At 35.2% G+C, this 19,744-nt stretch overlaps 1 protein-coding gene across 8 annotated transcripts in view; it reads right to left on the bottom strand.

Moving 5' to 3' along the window:
- RUFY2 (RUN and FYVE domain containing 2) overlaps positions 1–19,744 on the bottom strand; it is a 42,341-nt gene that overhangs the window by 8,474 nt on the left and 14,123 nt on the right. For 5 of the 8 annotated variants that reach the window (XM_058543332.1, XM_058543329.1, XM_058543330.1 and 2 more), the window contains 9 exons: positions 19,561–19,630; positions 17,967–18,068; positions 17,716–17,832; positions 16,681–16,848; positions 15,911–16,008; positions 13,358–13,477; positions 6,230–6,359; positions 5,829–5,923; positions 861–909 (listed from right to left, as the gene is read on the bottom strand). In XM_058543332.1, coding sequence (XP_058399315.1) covers positions 861–909; positions 5,829–5,923; positions 6,230–6,359; positions 13,358–13,477; positions 15,911–16,008; positions 16,681–16,848; positions 17,716–17,832; positions 17,967–18,068; positions 19,561–19,630 — 949 coding nt within the window. Of the gene's footprint in view, positions 1–860; positions 910–5,828; positions 5,924–6,229; positions 6,360–13,357; positions 13,521–15,910; positions 16,009–16,680; positions 16,849–17,715; positions 17,833–17,966; positions 18,069–19,560; positions 19,631–19,744 lie in introns of those variants that run through there. The other 3 variants (XM_058543328.1, XM_058543331.1, XM_058543333.1) reach the window with 3 other exon arrangements.

Below are 19,744 nucleotides of genomic sequence, written 5' to 3'. Positions count from 1 at the left end.
GTCTTTCTAGCACCTATTTGACTTTTTAAATTGTTTTCATGTACCACTCTGATAAGAAATGAAATGGGTAGCTTGTGCAGTAGGAAGCCATCTGTCACTGAAGTACTCACAAAGAGACTGTATTTTCTCTTACGCTGTAGAAGGGATTCTTGCATCCAGACACATTCAGAACCATATACTGATAAACTGTACCAATCACTTTCACATGTTAACCTACTCAATATTCAAAGTAACCCTATGCAAAATCATAAGCCCATTTCAGAAGAGGAAACTGAGACTCCATCAGGATATGTGACTTGCTGAAGGACAAAAACTAATAAATAATAGACTGCCATAGGAACTCAAGGATTCTCAAATTCAAAGGCAATTTCACTCTATCATGCCACATCTTCTAGGAAAGTGGACAAAATTATTTCCAAGGTCATTTCCAACATGAATATTATTAATAATGTGATTCTAAAGGTATAAGGAAGAGCTGAATCCCCATCATCCAAGATCCCCATTCAGTACTTCTGCCTCAATACATCCTGGGATTCAATAATAATACCTTAGATTTATATAGGGCTTTACTTTCTATTGGAGACTTTCACATCTATCTATACCTTCCTACTTGAAGAAAACACTTTCTAGGGCCGCCCCGTGGCTTAGCGGTTAAGTGCGTGCGCTCCGCTGCTGGCGGCCCGGGTTCGGATCGCGGGCGCGCACCAACACACCGCTTCTCCAGCCATGCTGAGGCCGCCTCCCACATACAGCAACTAGAGGGATGTGCAACTATGACGTACAACTATCTACTGGGGCTTTGGGGGAAAAAATAAATAAATAAAATTATAAAAAAAAAAAAAAAAACACTTTCTACTCACCTGCAATGCTTTGTTGGCTTCTTTTATATCTTCTATTTTAAGTTTTGATCTAAAAAGATTACAATACGTCCAAAATTCAGTACACATATTTAAATATAGAACATTTAGTAATGTTAGGTATCCGTTTTTATAGATATAAAATTGTATATACTACATGATTCTAATGATCTTTGGTTAGTGGGATTATGTATTTTCCTATATTTTCTAAATGTCCTAAAACAAAAATGTACTTTTTAAATATAAAAATTGCTTTTTTAAGGAAAGAATATTGGTATTTTCATGTGGTTATGACAATATTAACAATAGCTATCATTTATTACAGGCATAATTATGGTGTGCCAGACACTATGCTATAATCTTTCCATGCATAATCTCACTTAATCTTCAAAAAAATCTACTTTAAAGATGAAGAAAGTGAGGCTTGATGAGGTTTAGTCACTTGTAAATAAAGTGTATGAAAATATATGACTATGGCATGAAAATAGCATAGAGAAGGATCAAAATAAAACATGAGAACATGATAACTATGATACAATGATGCTACAGGAAAACATCCATATATAATACAAGCCTCTGATAATCCTGAAACCCCTGCTTTCGAGGGAAAAAATGTGTAACTTTCTTTATATGGAAAGAATCACATTTACAGATACTACCTTTAGAAGAGTGCTGGTGGGGGCCGGCCCCATGGCTTAGCGGTTAAGTGTGCACGCTCCGCTGCTGGCGGCCCGGGTTCGGATCCCGGGTGCGCACCAACGCACCGCTTCTCTGGCCATGCTGAGGCCGCGTCCCACATACAGCAACTAGAAGGATGTGCAACTATGACGTACAGCTATCTACGGGGGCTTTGGGGGAAAAAATAAATAAATAAAAAAGAAGATTACCTTTAAAAAAAAAAAAAACAGTGCTGGTGATTTCTTTTTTTTTTTTTTGGTGAGGAAGATCAGCTCTGAGCTAACATCCATGCCAACTCTCCTCTTTTTGCTGAGGAAGACTGGCCCTGGGCTAACACCTGTGCCCATCTTCCTCTACTTTTTATATGGGACGCTGCCACAGCATGGCCTGACAAGCGGTGCATCGGTGCGCACCTGGGATCTGAACCCGGGCCGCCAGCAGCAGAGTACGCGCACTTAACCACTACGCCACAGGGCCGGCCCCATGATTTCTTTTTCTAAACTAAAAATTCTTGGAATTTAAGCCTCAAGGAGGATAAGGGAAAAACTGGTTATCATCCTTCATGTATTTTAAAATGTTAGTCATTATAATATGGATATATTAAGCAGTCTAGATTCTCTTCCTTGAATATTCCATCCTAATATTTCATATGTTTCATGTTTTCTTCAAATATGGATAATTCAAGTTTCATTTTTTTAATCCTCAAATTAGTCTACCCACTACAATTTATTCAGAAGAATAAATAATATGTAAAGTCCTTCAAAATCTATCAAAAATTCTCTTTATAAGAATCCTTCAATAAGAAACGAATAAGAGTAAAAATATGTCATTATCAAAAGTATTTTTCTAACTAAAATTAATCATTTACATTTAAAACCGCAGGTTCACAACATAAGCACTGGAGAGTAATTTTCAGATCCAACTTGCTCATCTTACAGACAAGAAAACTGATACTCCAATTGCAATGAGGAAAGGCACTGTGCTAGGTTCACATATTTATTCTCAGTTAATTAGAAAAAGAATCCTTTGGGGATTTTATAATTCTCTAATTTACAAATGGAGAAATGAGCTTAAAAAAGTTAAATAAATGACCCTAAGTCACACAGCTGGTAAACGGCAGAGGAATACTTATTCTTGTGAGTGATATTAATGAATACTAATTTTTAAATTTAGTCATAACTTGAAAATGCAGATCTCAAATGGTAAATTTAAAAACTATTCTTTTAACAAAATGATCTATCCCTTTTAACAAAATTAAATGTTTCATACTATTCTACATGACCTTCCCTCTCCCACGCCCCATTTTAAATAACACCTAAATGGTCTACATTAAAACCTTTTAAAGCCAATTCTGGTAAATTAGGAGTAAAGGTTAAAAAGTATTAGTCCCACCTCAGTCTCTCATCATCAACAAATTTTTAAAGAGATATTCACCATCCTGTGTATTAGGGAGGAATTTGTTTTTACTTAATTTCAATCTGATAACATCATCATAGGAGTAGGAGGATGAAGAGAAGGAGTAAAAGCGGTTCAGCAGATAAACTGGTACAGTCTATGAAAACTCACAGGGGCCACTGGTCCCTTCTGCAGCCCTGATTAAATTCTTGTCACTGCAGAAGAGAACTAGAGTTGAGAAAGGATAAAATATGTCCTGACTCAAAATTGGCACTACTCATGTCTCAGAGACTATGGTCTCAGAAGCAGTAACGGAAAACCAATAAATCTGCACCACAAAAATTCAAACACTAGCAAGGAAAAACATATGTATCATAAACGAAGTAAAAAGAAAAATGACAAACTGGGGAAAAAAGGTGTACACTGTGTATAATAATTAATTTATGAAGATCCCATAAGAAAACAATGAGCAGGGGCTGGCCTGGTGGCGCAAGCGGTTAAATGCGCGCGCTCTGCTGCGGCGGCCCGGGGTTCGCTGGTTCGGATCCCAGGCATGCCCCAACGTACCACTTGTCAACCCATGCTGTGGCAGCGTCCCATATAAAGTAGAGGAAGATGGGCATGGATGTTAGTCCAGGGCCATTCTTCCTCAGCAAAAAGAGGAGGATTGGCAGATGTTAGCTCAGGGCTGATCTTCCTCACATACACAAAAAAAGGAAAACGATGAGCAATCCATCCAAAAAACGTGCAAAGGATATGAACAGGCAGTTTACAGGAAATAAACTACAAATACAAACGGAACACAAATAAATACAGATGCTCAACCCTGCTCATGTTTAAAAAAATACAAATCAAAACAAGATTTCAACTATCAGACTGGCAAAAACAGGCACTCTCTCCCTACTACTGGAGGGGGTCTAACACCAGAGGTGGAGGGTAATTTGGCACTATCAAAAATTTTTAAAGCACATTCTTTTTGGCCCAGCAACCACCTCTAGGAACTCTCTAGATATACCCATTAAAGTATACCAAGATATATCAACATGCACATACAAGAATGTTCACAGCAGTACTGGTTATAAAAGAAAAAAATTAAAAATAGTTTAAATTATAGCACAGCCATCCTATGGAATATCTTTATATACTGATATGGAAAAATCTCTAACGTATTTTTGATTAAAAAAAAAAACCCCACAAACTTCAGAAGAACATGCATACAGTAGAGCTACCCAAGGATCAGGTATGTAGCCAGCATACAAGGAGAAAATTCAGTAGTCAAAATAACCCTTGAAAATTCCTTAAATAGCCCACAGAGTTCAGTACAGGACTGTGGAGTACATGCAATCTTGAGCGGTAATTTTCATGCAAACTAAAATCTGAGACACAATGAACCAGATTAAAGGAACAAGGAAAAAACAAGTCTGAATTCAGGTCTCTGGACATTCAAATGATCATGCCTTTAACACAACTATAATGTCTCTAGCATTAAGTGGGAAACAGGTGAAAAGTAATACATGTCCCTTGTTTTACTATTCTAATTTGTTTTAATATTTAACCTTTATGATCTTAATAAATAAATATATTATTTTTTGTTGTGAGATTGTTCACTGTTGAGTCCCTAGCACTTAGACTAGTGCCTGGCACATGGTAGAGACTCAAAAAGTATTTGTCAAATGAATAAATGGGAAATAAAGTAATAAGCACTTAGCATAGGGGTTAGCTCAAAGTGCTCAACAAATGGATGCCAGATTAAAATCAAAATCTTGCTTATTAGAATCACAATACAAATTGTTATTTGAATTTATAGAAACAAAAACAGTTTTATCTTTTTGAGAGCTGATATTTCCTTTTGTGGTTCTAGTGAACTACTCCTTCCTATGCCCGTGGAAACTGGTCTCATGACTTCTTAATGGAATCGCATCTTTAGCGATTAAATCTCTATTCTACTATGATTTCTACTGTGTTTAACTTTTACAAAAGACATATATGCACATATATAAAACTAATCATATTTATATTTATGATGAGATGCTCACATATAGGTTTGTTCTGAGGTTAGCTAACTTTTAGAGATTGATACTTGGGAGGAATGAAGCAATTTTTTTTTTTTTAATTTTATACCTTTTTGTGCTATTTGAATTTTCTAACCATATAAAATATCAAAGGGATTTATTCAGGTGATAGGATTATGGTCATTGTAGCTTTCTTTTATATTTCTGCATTTAAAAAAAGTGACATTATTCTTTTTTTTTAAATGTGGCAGTGGTACATTCAATACTAAATTAAACCTTCCAGAGTTTACCACAGATACTTGGCAATATGTTCAATCAGGGCACAGAGATGAAGCTGCTAACCCAAAACACAAACCACACAGAACAAGGAGGAAAATGTAAGACAGAAAACCACTTCTGCTTCTTGTCTTTATAGGAACCCAATAACATTTCAGTGCAATAGAACCAACCACACAGTATGAAGTTGAGCCCTAATTCCAGATGGCATTAAACACCCTCCACTTCTCACAGTATTGGTGGCTCCTCCTCAAAATAGTCTGAAAAAGATCTCTCCAGATATTTTGAAAATTTGACTTGTCATTCTGAGAAAAATATATTAAATGAACTTCTGAATTCTCTGAGTTGAAGAAATTAAACAAGAGTCTTAGCTTTTATATACTGGAAAACATTTAGAGCTAAGATCTACTAAAGTGAACATAACTTTTAACAAAATCTCTCCAACCTACAGTCTTATTTGTTAATCTTTAAGTTTTTGTTTGGTTTTGTTTTTCTTTAATAGTCATATCTTTCTTTTCTACATTTAAACTTTTCTAACTACTTGGTTTGGCACATTCATACCTTTATAAAACACAAAGACTACTTAGTTGAAGGAAAAAAGAGAAATTACTCGCTAAGTTTGTTGCCAAGTTCTTGAAGAGCTTGCTCCTGTTCATGATATATTTTTTTCAACTGCTGGTTTTCATCCTGGAGGTTAAGGAACTCCTTCAAAACAATAAAAGAAAATCCAATTTAAAAGAAAGAAACATGAAAATCCACATTATACACATACCATTAATTAGGAACACATATCCTTTAGCTTTTTATAAAAAACAAAACTATATGTCCAAAGCTCTTTCTAGCTGCTCTATCAACTATCAACTATTTTCCATTCATTTAATCTCCGTACCATAGTTTAAAGATGATTAGTATATTCTGTTTCCTTGGTATAAACGTAAATTATGGTTTGATTCTCTTTTTAAATAACAACTTTCATCAAGATGTAATTTTTAAAGTTTTACCACCATTTACTTTTTTAAGACTAATGATTTGTTGGGTCTCATTTCTGAGATGAGATAAGGCATCTTTCTCCTTTTGAAGATCTTCCTGCAAAGTCTGCCTCCATTCCTTCTCAATCTTCAAATCGGTTTCCAGTTGCACCCTTGAATGACAAACAACACACAGAAGCTCAGTGCTATTTCTCACACGACAGTTGTGTGTATTCTTTAAGAGCATCTTTTTAGTTAATTACTTTCACCCTTGTAATGCATTTCCTTCAGGTATTTTCTTTCATAAATATTTTTTGGTAAAAACGTTCAGCAGCACAGGGCTTTCTGATCCCAAAGTATCAGTATATTTGCTGACCACAAAAACTCCTTGCTAAACAATAATGTATGTCATTTACTAATTCTGTATACATAAATGCTGTGTAAGCATAGAAAATGCCTAGAAGGGCACACCATACTATTAAAACTGGTTACATCTTGGAAATGGAACCAAAGAGAAAAACGTGGGGTTTTAATTATTTATATTTCTGTGCCATATGAAAAATTTTACAACAAACTGAAATGTACTGTTCTAAGAATTACAGCAACCACTAAATCAATTAAACATTAGTAGCAGAAAAATCAGCCCTGGTGCAAAGTGCTATTTTGCAGATTACTGTTGGAAGCTGACCAATTACAGGACAGATCCAAGACCAAGGAGACAGTGGGGGAATATCCACACTGCCTGGAATTGCCAGTTCATTTTTTTTTTTTTTTTTTTTTTTTGGTGAGAAAGATCAGCCCTGAGCTAACATCCATGCTAATCCTCCTCTTTTTGCTGAGGAAGACCAGCTCTGAGCTAACATCTATTGCCAATCCTCCTCCTTTTTTTTTTCCCCTCAAAGCCCCAGTAGATAGTTGTATGTCATAGTTGCACATCCTTCTAGTTGCTGTATGTGGGACGCGGCCTCAGCATGGCCAGAGAAGCGGTGTGTCGGTGTGTGCCCGGGATCCAAACCCGGGCCGCCAGTAGCGGAGTGCGCGCACTTAACCACTAAGCCATGGGGGCGGCCCCGTTTACATTTGAAAGCACTATTTCATCACTCCAACATTAAGTGCTAGCTGGCAAAACAAAAGTAGTCAAATTCCTACATTTTAGGATGACCAAAAATAATCATTTCGATAATTATTGCTCATAAGTAGGTATAACAGGTGAGGCATACATTAAGCAATACTAGAGTTTCTAATATTTTATATTTTAATTACAACATTATATCATAATATTGAGCATATCACAGTATTATTTTAATATTATTGTATTAATCTTTTGATTACTTTTAATTGTTTCCTCATAAAGTTAGCATTTCCAGCTACAGCCACATTATTTTTCAGTGAAGTAAATAAATTTTAGATTTTATAATTCAGGTTGAAGAGAAGATATCCATGGCTTGACCTCAAAATGGAACTTACAAATTGTTGATAAATACTATTTCACTACAAATTTAAAAGGAATATAGAGGGACAAGAGTATGTTACTAACACTGAACTAACCAAAGCACAGAGTGCCTTGTCGAGGGGCCTCATCATCCAGAATCGGAAAAAACTGAGTGAAAAAGCAAAGAAAAATTTTTGGTTTTTAAGTTATTATAAATATATTGTCGAAACACACGTTGACTACCAAAGGCAGAAACTATAAAGGAAAAATATAACTATGTAAAAATTTTTCATGTCTAAATGAAAAAAAACACTATGAACAAAGTTTAAAAATAAACAATAAAGTTAAGAAACATTTTCACTATATGTGAAAGACCCAGAGTAAATACATAAAGAGCTCTTACAAATAAATATTAACAAGCTGAACACCCCAGAGGAAAAAATAGATGATATGAACTGGCAAATTCACAAAATAAAGAAATACAAAAGACTATCACTAGTAATCAAAGATACGCCAACTCAAACAATAAAGCACAATTTTTCAGGTTAAAGGATTCCTTTAGGTTAACTGTGATATGATGGTATAGACCTACATTAATTGATGTTAGAATGTCCATGATGTAGTAAATATAATAAACAAGATACTAAAGAGCATGTAGCATGATCTTCTTTCTAAAAAATATAAAAAATATCTATGCATACCAAAAAAAAAATAAGGATATTCATCAAAATGTTAAAAAAAGTTCTAATTCTTATTTTCTTCACATTGTTCCATATTTCCTTACATTTGGTCAACAGTACGTAATATTTTCATAATCAGAAACCAATAAAGTTATTTCCATTTTAGGGGAAAAATGGAATTTGTTTTTCTTCAACAAAGTCCCAACTGAGCATTTCTTTAGAAACAGCTCCAATTTTTCTGAGCCATCAGGGATTCCCCTGGTCTCCAAATTGTTAACACGTTCATGTTCCACCAAACGGCACCAACTGAGAGGCAAAATTACTTTCACGGTTTCAGCAGGGACAGACATTTCTCTGCAGCTGTACCCAAGTCTTATTGAGTAGGTTAGCCCAATAGGGAACAGCCAGGTCCCTGTAGCATTATTTGGGTCACCCTTTGGGCAGAGATCAAATAGCTGCACCATTGCAGGAAAAATTATCAGATTTATCTTACTTAACTTTTGTCAAACTCTAGAAAAGTGATTCAGTAACAGAATACCAGGGTTTCAAGATTGTACTCTAGTGACTGGCAAAGTGTTCCAGTCTGGCTTTTCGCGTTTTTCATTTGGCAGGGCACAGGAACTTAAAGAACAAAGCCCTTGGCACCATTAATAAACCGGACAACTTAAATGCTCTGTGTGATTTTTTGTTGACAAGGGAGACCTGAAAGCGCTGCCTGTCCTTTTGTCATAGTCTTAAAATTAAAGAGAAAATGTTTGTTTGCTGAGTGCTTTTCTTTTGGGGAGATAGGTTTTAGTTTCACAATGTACAAATGATGCAAGTTTTCAACCAAGGTAATATGCCCCAGGGCCAGCCCCGTGGCTTAGTGTTTAAGTGCGCGCACTCCGCTGCTGGCGGCCGGGGTTCGGATCCCAGGCACGCACCGACGCACCGCTTCTCCAGCCATGCTGAGGCCCCATCCCACGTACAGCAACTAGAAGGATGTGCATCTATGACATACAACTATCTACTGGGGCTTTGGGGGAAAAAAATAAATAAATAAAATTCCTATTAAAAAAAAAAAAAAAAGTAATATTCCCTGGCCTAAAGCCTTATTCTATATAACAATTTCTCAAAATGTTATTTTTGTGGTAGATTTAAAAGGAACTTAGAATTCTGGCTCTGGACAAGATGAAGTAAAACACATTTCTACCTATCTCTCCAACTAAGCACAGTTAAAAACCCTGGACATTATATATAAACAAACATAAGAAGATTCTGAAAGGGGAGAGAAGAAGGCAGACCAACTGGGAACCCCAGAACTCAAGGAATAACATGGTGATGAGTTCCCTGAAGCTTCTTTTTGCCTCCTATATAGCTCAGACTGGGTGTTAAAGAAGCCCGTAACCCACGAACAGCAGTGGGCATAGACGAAAAAAGCCCCAAGAAAAGCCTATTCTCTCTTGCCAAAGAGCTAGGAAGAGGCAGCCTAGCAGCAGGGACACTTGATAATTATGAAATAAATTATAGGTTAGTAGTTGAAATCATTTGTTTTAATTTAAACTAATTACGATAGAAACCTTTGTGACAATAAATGCCCTATCAGCAAAACACCAGAGGAAAAAACCAATGGGCCTCCAACCACTGTCAGCAAAGGCCAAGTGGGGAGCCTAGATTTCCACCCTCACTAACCAATAATGAGGTGTTCCTCACAATCTCCACTGTGGTGGTATCAGAGAAGGCCAAATGCAGAGCCTGGCTTTCACCACCACCCAGCAGTAATGAGATGTCTCTCCTCATCTATCCCTATGGTGTTAGAGAAAGCCACACGGGGAGCCTACACTTTTATCCCCATGCATCAGTAACAAGGCATTTCTCCCCTCCCTACAGTGTCAGCAAAGGCCAAGTGGGGAGCGTAGATTTCCTCCTCTGCCTGGTAGTAATAAGGTATCTCTCCTTCTCTCTTCTAGGATGGTGTCAGCAGAGACCAAGGGGAAAGCCTGGACTTCCATTTCCACTTGATGGGAACAAGGCACCATTTCCCCTCTCCACAACGTCAGTGGAGACTGGTGGAAAGCATAGATTTCAATCCCTGCCCAGTAGTTAGGCACCCTTCTCCATCCCATCCCATCCCAGATGGTCCTGGGATTCTACCCCAACTTGGTATAAAGGGTCAGTGTCTACATTCTCCTGCTGGTGTGGTTTCAGTGGAGGACTGCTAAAATATAAGACTTAAATAAGATGCAGTCTCATAATTCCCAAAATGTCCAGAATACAACTGAAAAACACTTATACTAAAACTCAGGAAAAATCTCAACTTGGACAAGAAAAAACAATCAACAGATGCTAACATGTCAGATAATTCCAACATGGAATTCCAGATGTTGGAATTATCTGACAAGAATTTTAAAGCAGCTGTGATAAAAATGCTCCCATGACCAATTAAGAACATGTTTGAAACAAGAGAAAGTTTTAGCAAAAAAGAAAGAAAGAAAGAGAGAGAGAAAGGAGAGAAGGAAGGAAATATAACGAGTCGAATGGAAATCGCAGAACTGAAAAATACAATAATCTCACTGGATGGGCTCAATAAGAGAATGAAGATGATGAGAAAAAAATGAATGAACTTCTAAATACAACAACAGAAATTACCCAGTCTGAACAACAGAGAGAAAATAGACTCAAAAAAAAAAAATGAAGAGTGTCAGGGACCTGTGGAACTATTAAAAAAAGAACTAACATTCATGTCATCAGAGTCCCAGAAGGAGAGGAGAAAGCAGGTGGAGCTGAAAAAATATCTGAAGAAATTACAGCTGAAAATTTTCCAAATTTGGCAAAGATAAACCTAAAGATTCAAGAAGCTGACCAAAGCCCAAACAGGATAAATTCAAAGAAAGAATCGTGAGAGTAATTAGAGGAATAATGATTCAAATGACAGTCTATATTTCATCAGAAACTCGGAAGACCAAAAGAAAGTGGCACTTTTCCAGTGCTGAAAGAACTGTCCACTCAGAATTCTACGGATATTCTGAAAGTATCTTCAGAAATGAAAGTGAAATCGAGGCATTCTCAGATCAAAGAAAACTAAGAGAATTTGTTGCCAACAGACCTACCCTAAAGAATGGCTAAAGGAAGTTCTTCAAACACAAAGAAAGAAACTTGGAACATCAGGAATGAAGAAAGAACAATAAAGAGTTTTTCTGAATTATGTTTAATGGTTGAAGTACAAACTATAACATTGTCTGATGTGGTAACCTCTACTGTGTTATGCAGAGGAAATATTTAAGCAAATTATATAATAAAAGGGAGAGGATAAAAACACCTAAGTAGAGGTAAGGCTTTCACACTTCACTCAAAGTAATAAAATGTTGATACCAGGACAACGAAAATTTGCCAATATATAATACAATGTCTAGAGCAACCACTAAAAAATCTATATGAAGAGATACACTCAAAAACACTTTAGATAAATCAAAAAGGAATTCTAAACAATGTTCAAGTAACCTATGAGAAGGCAGGAAAAATGAAATAAAGGAAACGAAAAACAGAGAAAAAATAAAACAGCAGACTTTAGCTCTAATACATCAATAATTACACTAAATGTAAATAGGCTAAAATACATCATTAAAAGAGAGATCAGTGGGACCAACCCAGTGGTGTAGTGGTTATGCCTGCGTGCTTCGCTTCGGCAGCCCAGGGTTTGCAGGTTCGGATCCTGGGCACTGACCTACACAGCGCTCATTAAGCCGTGCTGCGGCAGTGTCCCACACATAAAATAGAGGAAGACTGGCAGGGATGTTAGCTCAGGGACAATCTTCCTCACCAAAAAAAAAAGAGAGAGATTGGCAGAATGGATAAAAAAACATAGCTATAAGAAACTCACTTCAAATATAATGATAAAGATTAGGCTGAAAGTAAAAATATAGAAAAATGCAAACATTAATCTTTTATTTATTACATGAAAATATTAATTAAAAGAAAATAGGAGGGGCTATATTAATATCAGATAAAGTAGACTTCAGAGCAAAGAAAATTACCAGAGACAAAGAGGCACATTATATAATGATGAAAAGGTCAATTCACCAAGAAGACATAGCAATCCTAAACGGGTAGGCACTAAACAAGAGAACTTCAGAATACAAGAAGCAAAAACAGAGAGAACTGAAAGTAGAAATACACAAATCCACAATTATAGTTGGAATATTTCAACAAATCCTCTCTTGATAATTGATAGAACTACCAGACAGAAAATCAGCAAGGATAGAGAAGAACTTAACAACACCTCAACCAATGGATCTAAAGGCAGCTTAACAAGTTATACATCATACATAGCATGTGGTCTTGTTTAATGATCTGTTAAACATAACACACAACTCCCTATTTTCTATTGTTGTTTTCCTTTAATAGCAAAAGTGGTACATATTTACTAGGGGAAAAAAATACTGATGTTTCTAAAGTAAAAACTAAAATACCCCTGTCAATCTGCCAACACTCCCCTGAGATAATCACTCCCCAGAATCTATATTCTTTAAACTCTATCCTATGTATATGTAAATATACACATATGCACGGTTTTAATTTTATAAAAAAGGGGATCATACCTGTAAACTGTCTGCAACTTGCTTTTTTCAACTCAATGACATACACTGACATCCTTCCTAGTTGGTGATATATAGATATATCATATGAAGTACCAACAAAAATGTTCTCAGAAAACATCATGTTCTCTGATAATATAAATTCCTTAGAGTTACAAAGGTCTATGATACTCAGTATCTAGAAACATAATGGCCATCAGATTAATGTTAAACAATAGGAGAAAGAACAAAATTCTCCTTGAGCAAGAAGATAGCAAGACAGTTGAAAGTGCTCTGTAAACAATAAAGGGAGTAAAAACTTATTATGATAAGTTTTATCATAATTATGTGTTCTAAATTTTTTATTTTTTAAGGTGAACGCCACAATCTAGCTGGCATCATTAAATGAATGAAAATACAGGTATACTAAATTTATGTGCAAAAAAAGGGAGGTGGATGGGACTCACGTTAATACAAGTATTTGTTTCCAAGAATGAAATACTCACAGCTGTTTCTCCTTTTGGGAGATTTGTTTCTGCAGACTGTCGGATTTACTCTGACATTCTTGTAGATATTTCTTGTCCTCATCTTCAGCTTCCATTTGCGCCTTCTCCGCTTGCTGCAATCTGGTGTAATTCAAATCAACTTTGGGTAAAACTGAGGCTAGAACTAGGGTGTAAAAGGGTGAAGAAGACAAATAAAAGAAAAATGGGGAAATAGAAACATTTCTAAATGAAAACAAAGTTTGGGGGAAAACTCACAAACTCAAACGTGAAAGAGCCACACAATGTCTAGAAATTGTTTTGTGATTTTTTTCAATATAACATATAATATGCCCAGAATACTATCTTCAAATTTGTTTTATTTCTTGTTCGTAATTAACAATGCAAAGCAACACAGCCTTTACCACATATGTAGAGCATAATGAATCAACTTTCAAAGTATATTAGGTGCATGACTGCCTTTTTACAAAACCATGAAAGCACAGCACTTACGTCTACACTAGGTGAAGAAGCCACATTGTTATATATTACGCTAGGATGTGTATGCCAGGAATCAAGTGTGCTACAAGGCCAAGAGCAAAGACCTGCAATTACTTCAAATAACAGCCAAGTCCTCCCTATAGGATCTTTACGCATTATGCCAAAGCTGTGTGGCTGTGTATGTATGTGTGTGTGTATGTGTGTGTTTTATGATTAAAAAGAATTTAGTGCTAGTTGGCAACATTTTCTAGAGATCATTTTTGTTCCTCATCGTTGAATTTTAAAAATTAGCTAAAAATGTGATTTTCACTTTTTCTGTTTTTATTTGTAAGTCCTTGCTTCTCCCTGTGCTTAGCTCCACTCCCTGCCTCCTATGGCCATCTAGGATTTCCTAGATTTAACTTCAATGTTTTTATAAGAAAACATCTCCCAAGTATTCAAGGGACATTAACCCCTTGTAGGGAATCATAAGAGAAATTTCTATTCAACTAACCAAAAAAACTGCCTCTTCTTTTCTTCCTTAAAACCATACAAATGGGGCAACCCTCACACATTTCAGAAGTATAAATGCCACTTCCAAGGAAAAGAGAGTAACTTTCAAGTCATCTCTAAATTTAAATTAAAAATATTAAGGTGGGGAGACAAGGGACCCAAGCTTATCTCTCAAGTTATAGAAACTAAAATAGAAGTCAGAGTGAGGTAGGCCTTGAAGTTGTGCTATCACTAAAGAAGGCTAAGGGGAACTGGAAAATTGAGGTGCTAAAGCACAAGACGATGGCCAATCTGGGTTATAAACTATTTTAAAATGTATTAAAAAATCAGTAAAGGAGCCATTAGGCAAAGAGTGGGCCAATGGGGAAAAAAAATCTGTGCCAACACACTGTGAAACCAAAGGTTAACTTATTTTAAAACAATTTTTATATTTTCCATCAAAAAGTAGCTAAAAAGATAAAACTGCATCTGAAAATCCCGACCTCCAAAGGGTCAATACTCAAACCAGCCCTTGTGCACAAGGTTTGAGGAATGTGTTTTTGGAAACCCAAGTGCACCCACTCTGCTTTATGGCAGTGTATTACCACAGCAGTTGATCAAGAAGTGTATAGGGTTCCTAATACCCTTTTAGAATACTTAGTAGCATAAATTCTTTTCTACTTAATATATTATAAAATTGTTGATTCTCTTCTAGTCTGTTTAAATACAAGTGGTTTTCAGAAAGATATATCTTTGACCAGCTTGTACTGGTCCTGAGTGTCACTGCTGGCACTTTTCACCAATGACATTGCAATTGTCCTGGTTTGAGTTAACAAATCGTTGTCACTTCATAATGGAATGGACAGAAATCAAAGACAGAAAAAGGTAATAAAGATGTCCAAAATGCAAAAATGGGGATAAAGAAAACAAAAAAGAAAAAAGAAGAAAGAGGATGTCAATAAAAGAATATTCATGTCAATAAAGCATTAATAGTTATGTTTTTCATAAGTAGATTCAAAGAAAGCAATGATAAGACATATGTTGACACCAACATGACAGGTCAATGAAAATACATTACATTTTCCAACAATAAAAGTGAAAAATGCCAATATAAAACAATTCAATTTAAACAAAATTATTTCTTGGGTTGGGTTGAGGGTCCTAGCTCAAAGAACACAACTAAACTGCCAACTTCAGAAAGCTTGATTTCACATAAAGAGATGGTGAATGACAAAGGATATGATAATCAATATGCATGGAAATCAATCAGGGATAATTCCACCATGGGTTTTTGTTCATTGTTCTTTTTTCGAGGTTTTTGTTTGTGTATTTGTTTTATGTAATACATTGAACCACATGAAATTGCTGATATTAGGCCTTTTAAAAAAAATCTACAAAACGGCAAGTTCAAATGAATCAGCCTAATATAAAGCAACTTGATTCCATGCAACAACCAAAACAAAAAAGGCAAAACTCTGCTGGGCTTAAAAAAAAACCATGTCCTAATCTAAATTTCCCTAATAGTTTTTGTGGCAGGTGTCAGAGTTGAATAAAGAAAAGGGGGAAAGAAAGGAAAAGAAGAAAGTAAGACTGGAAATGCTGTACCTTTGTTCCAGCTGCCTCATGGCTGCAGTAATTTTATTGGTTTTTTCTTCTAGTCGGGCAATTATTTCATTTTTTTCTTTCAAACCATCTTCAGAACCCTATTTAGAAAAACAGAAAAACTATAGTGGTTTTGATTTTTAAACCTGAATATTTATAAGTTTTGTTTACCATTTTTTATGGGATTATTACTTTGAAATGAGCAGAGTTAATTTGCAGATTAAAATACTCGTATGATATAAAGCAGTAGTACTACTAGTCTTCATTTAAAAAGTAATGAAGAAAAAAAAAACCACTCAGCCTTCAACATCTTTGGAAGACAACAGAATGAACTCTTGTAAAATATGCTATTTTTCAAATTAAATTGTAAAGGGCTTTTGGCAAGAAATCTACTTAACAGCAATGTCATTTTATTAGAAAATTCATAACGATTATTATAGTAAAGCATTTTAATCAAAATTAAATCTTTCTCAGGACTATACTGTATAAAGAAGTTCACAAAAAATGTCTTGCATATTTAGACTGAATTTTCCCAAAAGATTTAGTCTTCATATTTTTAAGAAATTAATTTGGTGATTTTTTAAATTTGTTCTTTGATACCTTTTTCAATGCTACATTTCTTAAGCTTCCATTTAGAAAAAAAGTCACTGGTTTTTATTACCAATACGGCATAGTTAAAATAGGCTCATCTCTTAAAAACCAAATTCTTCATACAAATATTCATTTTAATTTTATATAACAAGAAATTACAAGAATTTAAGAACATTCCTTACCTGCAACTTTTGATACATCTCTATGTTAATTGCTTTAACTTCCTCTAGTTGTTGTCGAAGGCCTATCAGAGTATCTTGTTTCTCATGGATATCTTTCTCCAACAACTTCATGGCAAGTTCAATCTCATGTTTCATACTAACTTGTACCGCTAGCTCATTCTCCACATCCTGCAATGTCAACATATCCTCAATTCACACACCACTTCAGGATGTCAAAATCAGATATACAACAGTTAATGACATCAAGAAAGAGTTTCTATTCAATATGTAGACTACTCCTTTTGAGTTATAAGCCCCACTAAAGGGAATCAACCAGGTCCTATAACAACATAACATTCTAAATATTTTCAAATGCATATTTTGCTAAAATGAAAGCATTTTCTAGATTCTGCTAAATATCACTATTCTACTGGTTCAAGAATTAATATTTTTATGCCTCATAAACTCAGTATTAATTTTCCTTAAACAAAGAAATGAAGCAGTCCATACAAGTGAAGGCCACAGATAACTCAAAAATGCCATTTCACAAACAGTTTTAATTTCTTCCCTTAAAGAACTTTACATCAGAAGGAAAAACAGTTTCCTAACATTAAAGACAAACAGCAAAAGGTATGGAAAGGCTGGCAATATTCTCTTCTTGACCTGGGTGGTAGTTACACAGGTATTTATGTTATAATCCATTAAGCTATACATTTGTATTTTTCTGAAGGTATTGTATTTCATAATTTAATAGGTTAAAAAACAAGTTAATTTTAAATATGATTTTATTAATATTTGAATACAGCATTCTATTCTATTTCATTGTTTGTAATGCTGGTCACAATCCATTCATTTCACAAACATAGATTTTAACAGTTTAAAAACACTTTAAAAAACACTGATACAGTGGGAGCTTACAGAATTTGAGGGGATTAAGGGGATGGGATTGCCATCCCACCAAGAAAGAAAAGGCTGAAAGAGATTTTAAGTGGTGCTTGCTTAAGGGTAAATTATCATTATTATTATTTTTGCTAATGTAACTTTAATATAATCTACCTGTCGTAACTGAGATTCATCTCGAAGCTGCCTTCTGGCTTCATTGCACATTTCATCCAGCCCCTGCCGAGAATGCTTGTATGCCTGAAGCTCAGCTTCCACATCCACTTTGGTAACCTAGGAAGAAAACAAAACATTTTATTCTATGAGCACTACTACTAATACAACAAAGAAATACCCAGTCTATGCAAAAGTGCCAAAAAGTGGCAATTTCTGACACAAGAGTCTGTTTGCAACCAGTCTATACTTACCTCTAGGTGCTGCTGTGTTTTCATTAAAATCAATTTATTTTCACTTCGTAATTGATGATTTTCTTCTTGGAGTTTAATGATATTATTCTTTGCTATTGCTAACTAAAAATTATGAAATGGGCAAGAAAAAAGATTTTAAACATTTTTATTTATACTTGCTTTACAGGTTATGTTCATGACTATAAACAATAGAAAATAAAATCTTAAAACTAGCAAAATGTCTCTCATATATACAGAAACTTTCATAAGAAAAATGTGCTCCTATTATCACAAGATACCAATTAAAGAAATTATACTCTTATTTCTACTCTTTCCTTTTGTAAGTTGAAACATATTACGTTAGTCAAAACATATTATGCTTATCTAATTTACAATATGTCCTGAATACAAAATGCCTGAGTAAGCGTACAAAGAATTATGCATTAAACAATAAGACTGTAAAGACTTGTGTAAAGATAAAAACATCTATAAGGAAAGGTTATGCTATCATTGAAAATGTAATACAGACATCCATAACCAAATAGAACACCCTGTCAAATCTAGGCACGCTGAGTGACCATCACAAATATGAGACAGTTATCATCATCAGAGTTAAACATGAATAAGTGGCTTGGCTCTGAGGCCCAGAATGAAAACAGGGATCCTAGGAAAGGAAAGCAGGGACCACTCCCCAGTGCTGGCTTGCAAATAAATTGCTGAACACTGTCAGGAATACAACTTCAACTTCACAGTGTGCCTAAGGCCAAGAAGAGTTGCAAACTAGTGAGCAGCTCTCTCTAATGGTCCCAATCTATCGAACTATCAAATGGTCCCAAACTATCAAAATGAAGATGCATTCTTAACTGCAATCATGCAATCATGTGTTCCCTGGGTTTGGAAAAACGAGGCCAATTCTAAAAGAAATAAGAATCTTAACATGGAAAATAGGGTTCATAGCACTAACAGCAGATTTCTTCTTCTAGCCTAAATAATTCTGAAAATAGAAAGCAATAATTCTGTGGTTTGATAGATTTTTTGAAAAATTCATCTGAAAAGCAACTTTACCAATAGTATTAAAAAAAGAGCTGAGATAAATTTCTGGTTCTGGGACCACCAGATAGCCACTTTGACAATGCAGGAAACCAGAGCACATGGGATGAGTTTTACACATGGGATTGTGGAGAAAGGATGGACATAATCATGCAGTGACACTTGTGAAGAAAAGTAATCTGAACAGTAGAACAAGAAGAACAGTGTCATTTTAACAAGAATTTCTAACTACAGGTGATTCCACTATCTAAACACAAGTCAGCCAGATTTAAAAATGAGAATCACAGCTTCTATATAGAAGAGTTTGTATGATTTTCATCTTTGGGGCTCATTTAGAAGTTGAGTATCTCAAACGACTCACAGATTCACCTAAGAATTTGCCTGAGAATATGTGGTTTCTCTAAAACTGATAATCATCATTACAACTACATTACAAGCGCTCCATCATAATGATGAAAATGTGTGTGTGTGTGTATCTGTGTGTGTTTAATGCATTCATACTTAAAATGGAAAAAGATCACAAATACTAGGTAAGTAACAATTATCCATGGCTGGGTGACAATACCTCTTCAATCAGCTTAGTATTTGACTTTTCTAATGAGTCAACTCTTGAATGGAGACTGCTGACCGTGCTGCTGAAATTAATAAGGAAAAAATTCATTCAAAATCATGCAAACTCACAAAGGCAAGAAAAAGTATGTTATCCTGGACTCATTATGTTGACTGCCCTGTCTGAATTTCTGAGTGTG

Source organism: Diceros bicornis, chromosome 6 (genome assembly GCF_020826845.1).
Source record: "Diceros bicornis minor isolate mBicDic1 chromosome 6, mDicBic1.mat.cur, whole genome shotgun sequence".
Taxonomy (NCBI): Eukaryota; Metazoa; Chordata; class Mammalia; order Perissodactyla; family Rhinocerotidae; genus Diceros; species Diceros bicornis.
This window is presented reverse-complemented; position numbering and strand designations above follow the sequence as displayed.